The sequence below is a fragment of the Corapipo altera genome, unplaced genomic scaffold (assembly GCF_003945725.1).
Source record: "Corapipo altera isolate COAL_440 unplaced genomic scaffold, ASM394572v1 22b, whole genome shotgun sequence".
NCBI lineage: Eukaryota > Metazoa > Chordata > Aves > Passeriformes > Pipridae > Corapipo > Corapipo altera.
In genome coordinates, this window is record NW_020884876.1 from 11,307,128 (window position 1) to 11,318,428 (window position 11,301).

Consider the following 11,301-nt stretch of genomic DNA (forward strand, 5'->3'; position numbering starts at 1 on the left):
CTACACTACATGACAGGTGAGTTGAGAAAGTCATTATCTGTATAGGTCCCATCGAGAGTATTTTTTTTTATTTTGCTAATATTCATGCCTATTTTTTTATTAATTGTACTTAAAATGTGCATAGAACACTAACGTATAAAGTCGGTATAATGTACCTGTTTCCTATAGATTCAGTGCAAAACCCACTGATTATTAACAGGAAAGAACAGTACATTTTTCATGATAATTGAGTTATTACAGTTTTCTTCAAACTAGTCTTTATTATCTGGACATTAACTAAAGGAAGCAAGGTAGCAAATTCTACTTATTCTTGCTGATAGAGAAACTATCATTATAATAAAGTATATATTTGGGTAATACTATTTTATAACTTGTGAAAGCAGCTTTGTACCTGATCAACATGTCTGAAAAAAATATACAGCAAATTTCTCCACATGAGGGTAGAGAATGTGAACATGGTAAGTTCACATTCTGATAAAAATGAAGAATTAAGGTATTTTCAAAAATACCTGACAAATTATTACTCACATATTTTTTACTAGGGCTTATACTAAATAGATGATGTGGTAACTCTGTGGCTGAAATGATCATAGAATCCTAGAATATTTTGTGTTGGAAGAGACCTTAAAGATCATCTAGTTCCAACCCCCAACCATGGGCAGGGACAACTTCCTCTAGATCAGGTTCCTCAAGATTCCATCTGATCTGGTCTTCAAGACTTCCAGGATTAGGTCATCTACCACTTCTCAGGGAAACATGGTCCAGTACCTCAACACTCTCACGATAAGGAATTTCTTCCCTACATCTAATCTAAACTCTACCCTCTTTCAGTTTAAGCCCTTACTCTTGTTCTGTTACCACATGCACTTGTCTAAAGTCATTCTCTGTCTCTCTTGTCGACCCCTTTTGGTTACTGCAAGGGTGCTGTAAGGTCTCCCCAGAGCCTTCCCTTCTCAAGGCTATACAATCCCAAGTGTCTCAGCCTGTCTTCACAGGAGAGTTGCTCCATACCCCTGACTGTCAACAAAAATCAGATTTTGAATGTTAAAATAAGTTCTTCAAAGAAGCCTAAAATTTGTATTTCTTAGCTTTTCTCATATGAAATAAGTATATATATAGTAGGAATATTAATAATGTGAATATTTATTCTTCTTCAGGTATTGTAACTATTGGGGAGGAAAAGAAGGTTTGCACTTCATCAGAAAGTTTCATCAAGATGTGCGACTCTAATGAGGTGAATAAGTATGATAACATTTTTGGTAAATCCATAGTATATGTTATAGTAGGAAGGAGCTGATTTTTTTTTCTTACTGTTAATATTCTCGTTATATTTATGGTGATGAATAAAATCACAGTGAAAACTACAGTCTTTTGCCAAATACCAAATTTAGTCAAATTCTGCAGCCATTTGTTTTCTAAATACACTTATGTTTTTTTGTTTGGGATTTTTTAATAATTCCATTATCATGTACTTTGTTACTGAGATTTTTATGAAAGCTAACACACCTGCTGCACAATGAATAATCTTTATATTCAATCACTGATTGAAGATCTTATGATTACAATTGTGACAGGAGAGCAAAGATTTCAAATGGATTTGGCCAGACCTTGTAGTGTGCTAGGGTGGTAACAGTATACTTTTCTTTATAGTTTTTCCCTTGGGCAAATGCCACCTGTTTCAGTGCCGCTGAGGTTTCTGGCTTTTTTTTAAGTTATAAAAGATGAAGGAGGGACAAAACAAAATTACATCTACCTAAAACAAAGAGAGGCTAAAATGTTTATCCCTCTGAAGTCAAAGGGTGCTTTGCTAAATGTTTCACTGGGTCTTACTGTGTTTGAACAAATCTTTGAGTGGAGGTGCACAATCTGCCCTTATACCTTTTGGCATCTAATACAGCGCAACTCTTCCAGTGCAACTCTTCTCTGTGGCTGCTGTGTAAACCAGGTCACTGAAATTAAAAACAAATGTAATCATTTGATTTGGGATGAGGTGAGGAAGGTTGTTAATTTAGATTATGCAAGTAACCTGGTTTATATTATATCACTACAAACAAATTCGATCAGTAAATTTGGGAGTAAAATAGATCAACATATGAAGATAGAAAGCTATTGCTAACAACGGGAAAATGGGTTTTTCTTAGGCTGTCTCTGCTCTAGAGAAGCCACCACAAACACAAATCTGTAGGGTAATATTGTAACAAAAAACAAATGTTGTAGTGTTTATTTTTAAATAGTTTTCTTAATATTTTATTATTTAAATGGTATGTTTTTAAATAGAGTAATGCTTTGTCTCCAATATGAGTATTGTAACAAAAACAAGCATTATGTAGTGATGTACATGTTAATTTCTTGGAAATAGTATTCCTAGTCAGGCACCAGGAAGGTAATTATTTGCACTACGTTATTCTGACTTTTGTTCAGTTTCTGTTTGGTGTACAGCCATGAAAGTCCCTTTCTTTGTCTCCCTTTACAGCTAAATATGACATTCCACTTGTTCATTGTGGCACTTGCTGGAGCTGGAGCAGCAGTCATTGCTATGGTAAGCTGACCAATACTCTACTCCTCATCTGAAATGCTAATACATTCTGATTCTGACTGAGGATCAGCTGCTCCACTTCCATACTATCACTGAATGCTATTACTAAAATATAATTCTGTAATTTAATACTCTTTATCTTTTTCTTTTTTTTTAATATATTGATGATTTCCCTTTGAAGTAGAATATCATGATTAGTTTTTTAAATAAAAAACCACCCGTAAGCACATGCTAAGAATTTTTATTATTCTCTTACTGTGTTCATACAAGTATTTGAATTCACGTGTCTGCCTCATGACCATAGTATTATACTTTTATGATCTGTGATACTATTTTAGGAGCAGAATATTTTTGTCAGTTCTGTGAATATATGTGAATGTTGTGGGTTTTTTTCTGTCAAGTCTAATTTTTTTGCTTCTTTATAATGAAGATTACTTTAAATTTGATGACATTTTGTCAATGAGAATGTTCCACTGACAAAAAAGTGTAAAAGCTTTTACCCTGCTCTTCTGCCTTTTGTCTGCTGTATCTGCTTAAACACAGAGATATTTTTAGACTCGTGATTCTGTACCACTGTAGCTTTGTATTATGCACACTGGAATGGAAAATTAAAAATAACTATTATGTAGTACTGATGCGTTCATAAGAAAAGTGTTGTTGTTGGTGATTACTATATAGTACTTATACTAGTCATTTTCTGTTGAATCCTAGGGCCATGATTTTTTTGTTATCCTCAGAATTACATTTATAAAAAGGGACAGTCAGAGAATATTCAATGAATCTAGTGTTCCTGTAATATTATTGATACTTTTTTGTTCTTCCCTTCTTTTTTTTCGGTATTACATGACAGCCTGCCAATATAGCAAAGATAGCTAAATTAAAAATAGATATTTTAATGTAATTTTTGTTTCAAGACCACAAATAATAATTATATTGGTAGAATACATTTCATATTAATAATTTAATTGATTTTCCAATCTTTTACAGCTCATTCCAATCTTTTACAGTCTCATTACAGCTGCAAAAATTGTGACCACATAGCTATTATTATAATATATCATTAGTATCAGGAAAGTTTATCCAGGAGATCATTAGTTTTCCATTGCATTATTGCTTTTAATTCTATCAGTGGTAATTATCAAATACTATTTTGTTCAGATAAAAATTCTGCATTTCAAAGAAGAGTTTTAAGTCAGAATAGCCAGCAAAAGATATTCAATGAAAAGAAACACATCCTCAGTGAAAGGAAATTAAGTAGTGCATTGAGCCACATAGTTTAAATACATGATACTTTCAATGAAGTTTTAAAAAACACCCTTCAAAGCTTACCATATCAAAGATGCCATAGATGTGTTACACGAAGAACAAATCCCCTAGGAATTCACTTTGATGCTGCATATTTATTCACATATTTTTTAAGTGTTACTCATACCCAAGTGTGCTTTCTATTGGATTCTGTGACTGCACAGAGCGGCCACAATAACACTGTTTCGAAAACAATATAAATTAATGTTCTAGGTGCTACTAAGTTGTGTAGTGTCCCAATGCTGGTAAATAAAAGTTTTATTTAATTTTTGCAACCATGTTATATATATTTCAATTTTGTAATTGTATTTTTTGCTTTTAACCCATCATTGTGATCTGTTAAGTACCTGGTGAAGACTAGCACATTTCACTCTTTGATGGTGATAATTTCTAAATCCAGCATACCAGGCCACATTTATAGATTGAGTAGTGTGCTTCACATTTGACACAATAGCCCAATGACAAGGGACAGGATATGAGGGAAAATTCAGAATTTTGTGATTGCACATGCAGATATTAACAGGTTCTTCCTTTAGGGAAGTTTGCTTTCCCAAGGAAAAAGTAATTTAAAGGAGAAAAAATGAATTTTTGTCCTAAATATCTCATCTAGGAAGAAGAAAAAAACCCTTTTTTTTTTTTCCCCCAATATCCACACTTGAATTAGTAGATGGAGGTAATGTATCAGCAGCGGGCTAGGGCACAGAACAAAGTGTGCAGAAGCCATTTAAGTGAAGTAAGCCATTTAAGAATGAATGCCTTTCACTATATGTGCTGTTGCAAGAATAATCACAAATATGAATTGATAATGTTTCTGCATATCCAGAACAGCAGCAGATCTCCATGTCTGTGAAATTCAACAAGACTTAATAGAAAAATGAGATTAAAATACCAATCCTTTACAAATAAGAAAGCTTGTGAAATTAATACCCTCTTAAAACATTTCTTGCAAACAGTTACTTTAAGCTAGATTAGGTCCATCTGATTAAAGTGGTGAGTGTACTGTATTTATGGCCAGCCGTTAATGGTAGTGCATCATCAGTGAGACTGCTGAATAACCGAGTTGATAAAATCTGCTCTCTAAAATGACATTTTAAGTCATGACATTAATATACTCTGTTATATCCTCACTTCTGGACTTGTAGACATTTGCAAGTGCCAGATTATTTGATATTTGAAGATTTCTTGAACTCTTTAATGCCAATATGATTCTACGAAATTCACCAAAGAATCAGCTTGTTCATAAATGTTAAGGCTGTCTCTCCCCAGAATAATTCTCATGAAACTGTATATTAAAAACATATTTTTTAAAAAATGTAGTTTTTTATTGGAAATCCACAACAAAAATTGTTAATACTTGAAAAAACATTTAACCACAAGTCACAATTTCCCCATATCTACTATTTAACCTCTCTCTTGGGCTCAGATTTGTATATGAATGTTAATATTTAGTCTGCAAAGAAGAATGCTGGTTTGGGGTTCAAAAGGAGAATTGTCCTATGTGTTCGGACTGACGTATAGAAAACCTCATATTTTTTACCATATGTGCAAATTGTTTGCTTTGAAAATTTATTATTCTTAGACATCAGACCAAGATGAAAAAAACCACAAACCCCTGATAGAATTATTTATGTCGTAAATGCTTTTTATGATCTTGATCATGGAAAAAATAGCCATTTTTTTGAATAATATATAATTTGTGCAATGTATGATTCTGAAAAGTACTGTTCTTTCTTATGTCTGAATGGATAATAAATGGATACAGAAAAGATCATTGCAGAAATATGTATTAATTTTGCTGTTGTCAATCTTGTGTCTGATAGAAGACAGAAGTTGTTTAAATGCGAAATCTAGCATTTCAAAGAGTTCGTTGTAAAGCCAGTATCCATCCCACCTGTGATGTTTTCCCAAAATCACTACAAAAACCCGTAATTATGAGATGCACCATTTCCCTTTTCAAAAAGTGAACAATACTCTTTTGCCTGGACTTACACCGAAATTATGTCCTGTAAGATGGAGATGCAATGAATTCTCCTGAAACAGGAACAAGGGAAAAAAAGTGGTCTAGTCTCTGTCCCCAGTATAATTGTGCTCTTCTACATGATAATAGATGGATGCAAAGACAGGAAAAAGTTATTTAGACTTGGGTCCTGCGGAAGTAATGACGTGTCCTGAATGGAAAAACAAAACAAAGCAAGAACCCTCCTGTCCTAGCTGCAATTCTAGTTTGAGAAGGTTGAAGCCAACCTTCACCTTATGAGGAAATCTAAGGAGGAATGTTCCATAGGTATGGAAATACCCTGCACTGTCTTGCATGTCTGTAATAGAAACATCCTGGGGCAGACTGTGGAAGCTGCCCAGCTTCAATTTAAATAAGCCTTGATGGGGACCCCATGGGCTTCAGGCTATTCAGGTCATGGATTGTGAAGTGCAATTAGACAGCTACTTAGAGATGACCTCCTCAGTGTGGCAATGTTATCTAGGAACTTGGTGTTAAACAAAAAAAAAGAGGTGGTAGGACTGTTCAATGTATACGTCATTATAAAACTTTTATATATATCTGAGATTACATGAGCTAAAGTAGTTGTTTCCAGGAAAGTCTTCCTACTTACAGTGAATGTGAACTCCAAGAGTTTTCAATGGTTTTTCTAGTAGTTTGGTTTAGTAACTTTAAAGGAAGGTATGGGCAAAGAATGGGAGTTTAATGAAGGTCAGACTGTGGCCAATGTACCTTCAAAATGGTTTGTCCTTTTTTTTTAATAAAAAAAAAAAGAAAAATGACAAGTGATACTGCAAGATATTGGGTTTAAATTTGTATCTTACTGAGTGATTACCAAATATTTTGTGAGGATAAAAAATGCGACTACATCGTTCCATTTTCATCACACATTTTTCAGTTGCAAGGTTTTCTGGTAGATGTGTTTTAAAACGTCAGGAAGATGTGAGTACACTGCTCAAATACCCCCCACTTTTAGGATTCTCATGTCTACAATCTGTTTGAGGTTCAGATAGTATTTTTTATTTGAAATCTTGCCCTCAGAGGACCAGCACTCATGTTTCCATTAAATGCAAATTGTAATTGTCTGAGATGACAGAATTAGAATTACTTACCTATTTCTTTTGATTTTTCTCAAGAGTTTTACTATGGAGGAAATTTAAGGTATTTTATTTAACCTAGTGAGGATGTAGCATTAGGGCCTCTCATTTGATCTAGAAATGCCTGATCCAGAAACTACTCATGGTGAAAGCTTTTGGAACAGCTGATTTAGATAGAAGGTGTTTCTTTTACCTGTGTGCTAAATTATGACCAGAAAGTGTCACAGAGACACATTAATTGCTGCCATATGCAACACTTGTACTATCATCACAGGCTGTTCTGCTAATACTGAAGTATAGATATTAAGAAACTCCTAAAGATATGTAGAAACACTCTCTGTACTCTTTTTCCAGGAGGACAGATTCTCTGAACAATTTCTTTCCATTTTGTGGGTCCTCAAGCCAGTCTGTATTGCTCACATAAGGATTAACTTGGTGCTTGCCATAAAACATGAGGACAAAAAAGATACAGAAAATATTTTATCTGCTGTAGGACTTCAGAATGCTTCCCTTGATCTTAATTATCCAGATTAACAAATGCACTTTTGCCTGCACTAATTGGCAAAAATTGCCAACAAACATTTGTGAAAAAAGCCAACACTGGCATTTTCAAAAGAAAAAGAACCTATTAAGATGGATCATTCATTTACTATGAATCTAAGATGCTCATATCTACAACAGTGCAACATGAACAGGAGTTGAATTAATTGAAACCCAGTATAACTTCTTGATTTCTTAGGGAGGGGTGGAATCTTTTGGGTTTCAGAAAATTATCCGCTGCCTCTGAGGCAGTTGATTAACATAAATTTAAGAGATTATCTCATCAGAAGGTGTCTGAAAGCCTTAGGGAAGGCATAACTGTCCAGAGGGTCCTAGCATAAACCAGTTGAATATCATTATTGAACACTTTTATTTTCTGGAGGAATACTAAGTCAAGAGTGCATCCAATTTTTTGTAGCTATAAGTTGTCACATTTTGCCTATCTGAATTTATTTTTCAATTACTGACAATTTTTTCACAAATTAGCTGGTTAAATAAATAGTTAGAGTTATAGTTGAAAGAAGTAAGTCACAGCTAAATGGAAAGACAATGCTAACTTTAACAAAAAATAAAAAGCAAAACTTTCTGTAATCGTATTAGGTATCTAACTATAAGACTACAGATGTGTCGACCGCATATTTCTATTTTAAGAACTATTTTAACAAGTAGTGATTCGGTGGGGAAAAGTCTCCAATAAATAACCGGAAGGCATTTTCATACATAGATTTGCAGACTAGCTGTAACAGTAATGCAGGGATGATTTCTTGTTTTTCAGTTTTTAAATTTTTTTCAAGACTTGCTGCCAACTACTAGTCATAATAACAGTAACAGCTGTGAGATGACTAATTTGAGGATTAATGAAGTTCAAGTTTGAACTTGCCATCATGGTGCTGTACTACTTGTTGACTTAAGAATACCTAGTTCCAGCAGATGAGAACCCAATCTCTGGCCTATAACTTTCAAGTTTGAACATGCTCTATTCTGACTAGATCTATTGGTTCCTAACTCTGTTACCTCTCTTACAGGTCCATTATCTCATGGTCTTGTCTGCCAACTGGGCCTATGTGAAAGATGCTTGCAGAATGCAAAAATATGAGGATATTAAATCAAAGGAGGAACAAGAGCTTCATGATATTCATTCTACTCGCTCTAAAGAGCGGCTCAACGCTTACACATAAGAGAAACCTTGTTTTACTTCCTAACATGTGAATGCTTTGTTGTTTAACTAAAGGCCATCCAATCATTTTAAAAACAATTGAAAGTGCTTCTCACAAAAGATAGTTTGGGTGACTTACATATCACCTACATACAATTCTTGGTTGTCTAGCACTTGGTTTCTTAATTAGTTTTTACTTTGTGTGACCATTCTCTACCACAGAGCTCCTAAATAGCCTTTCCTGAATCCTTTTAAGCTAATTAGTTCTGATAGATCAAGGATACTAAACTATTGTCAAATACAACTATGTGTTTGATTTTTTTAATCACTTTGTATGTGTTATGCATAACACCTTTTGCATCGTTTCTTATATGTTTTTGGAAAAAAAGTAGCTTTTTATACTTTTTAGTTTTGAGTTAAGTAACTACTTTAACTACAGGTATACTTCAAAGGGACCATTGTACATGGTGTACAATATATAAAGAAAACATTCTGATGACTTTCCTTTATATTTGGAAAATCTGCCAGATGGACCCTGATCAACTTGAATGAAGGTCCTAAGAACGTTTTAAACACTCAAAGGTGCAATTTCTAAATTTGTAATAGTGGGTAAAAAAAATGAAAAAAAAAAGAGAAAAAAGGAAAAAAAAGGAAAAAAAAAAGAAAAAAGTGCTTCTTATCTTTGTTAACATTGTATTATTATTGATGTTTTTAAAGAATATTCTCTTGTTCCAAGTTCCATGGGTGATAATTCCTGTTTGTATTGTGAGCATGCAGTCCGTGGTGCTAACAATGCATGGCCACTTGCCTTTTGGAGGAATTCAATACCACGGCTACCTGTTAAAAAGTTATGGTATATAGACAACTGTTAATTAAGTGATATAGTTATTCATAGTTTTTTACAGAATGATCTCTCTTTAATTCAATGCTGGTTATGCTAAATTGGAGCTGTTCATGTGATGATGTAAGAAATTACTGCTTGGCTACATTTATGAAAGTAATATATCAAAAATACAGTGACCATAGGAGTCAGATGTCTTTTTACCTGCTTTAAAAATTTAAATGGATTGCACCTGTCTGAACTGTCAAAGATACATTAAAGGAGACTTCCGTAAATGTTATAGCTTGGCTTCTAGCTTTCCTACACATAATGGTTTACCTGTATTATGTTGAAGTAAGGTGAAAGACCACTACAGAGCTTATTATTTGAAAGTGTAGCAATATATTTGAACCTTTATTTTGATAGGAAAATGTTATCAGAAAGATAAGTCATCTTAATTTGAAAGAATTACCTACATCAAAAACAGAACAAAAAACCCTATTTAAGAACAGTCGATATTATTGGACCAAATTTGGTGGATTTTTTTTTTTAATTTTGCCTATTTCTAATGCTACAAGAATGCTGTAAAGTGTCTTTTAAAGTGATGTAGCCTGACAAGACATTTTTGTCAGTGTTAAGAATCTTAGGTAGTTTTGTGCACTTATTGGACCATTGTGAATTCTCTCTCAGTGTAAGTGCATTTCTAATAAAACTTATTGAGTAAAACTCTTCTTTGTACTATTACTAGTCATGCATCATCAGTAATTTTTAACAATTCTTGTAGTAAGTAGAAGGTAATACTATAGTTACTTGTGGCATGATAATGCATTAAGTAGTATTAGTTGGTTGAGTTTTTTTTCTTTTTGTTTTCTTTTGATTGTTTTGGGGGTTTTTTGGTTGTGTTTTTGATTTGGGGTTTTGGTTTTGGTTTGTTTTTTTTTACACTTAGGCTGTCCTACAGGGTCAACAGTTTTCTGATAATGTGCAGTACCGGTATTACAGTTCTGCAAAAAGTATTAGAAACCTCTTTTTGGATTCTATATTGTAGTGTTTCAGTTTTGTGTCTTAAAATGTTTGTGCTGATTTTTAAAACTATGTCTTTTAAACTCATGTAATGATGTTAATGCTTTTGGCTCTTCTCTGGTATTAGAGTTTGTATTTTCACAAAGAATGCTTTGTAGCAGGCATTACAATTAATCTGTTTTGTACATAAATGTGCCAACAGCTTGATGGTGGCGTTTTTGAAATGTAGAACAAAGTGCTTGCAAAAATGTAATAAACACACTTGTGTACTTTGTGTTCTTGTTAATTCTTTGTGTAGTTTTCTTTGCCTATACTGAACAAATCATTGTAACCCAAAAGGGAAGCAGCTTGCTCCTTCTATTAACCTTGCTATTGTGCAGATTGCTTCAAATATGTCTCTTAATCAGAATTTAGTGTCAGAAATTATATATCCTAAGAATAAGAGAGTAAAATATTTTCTCAGAGCGGAATTTCACGGTCTAGGACAAGCCAGGTAGCATGAGCCATTCTTATATTTTTAACATATCAGTCAAAAGAACAACAGGGCACAACATTACTGCAGTGTCATTTGGAACAGCTCAACAGAAGCTAATCTGACATCTCTTTGAATGTTGCTGAGGATAATGATTCCAGGATGTTACAGTAGCTAATACTATGAAACCTTGATAACAATACTGCTATGTGCATGTAAAGTAACTTAAATGGTTAAGAGAAATCTATAGCTGTGCCCACTAACGTGATATCTCTAAAGAAAATTATTTAAAATACAGTTCCACAATGTGTTTATTCTTGGTAAACTAGCTGTTATGTAGCTCTTTATGTGCTTTC

General features: G+C 33.5%; 1 protein-coding gene across 1 annotated transcript in view; it reads left to right on the forward strand.

The window, feature by feature from the left end:
* Positions 1-10,759, forward strand: part of GPM6A (glycoprotein M6A) — a 116,870-nt gene extending 106,111 nt beyond the window's left edge. The window contains exons 5-7 of the mRNA XM_027635936.1: positions 1,158-1,234; positions 2,474-2,539; positions 8,500-10,759. Coding sequence (XP_027491737.1) covers positions 1,158-1,234; positions 2,474-2,539; positions 8,500-8,652 — 296 coding nt within the window. The 3' untranslated portion in view covers positions 8,653-10,759. The remainder of the gene's footprint in view (positions 1-1,157; positions 1,235-2,473; positions 2,540-8,499) is intronic.
* Positions 10,760-11,301: the final 542 nt, after the last annotated feature.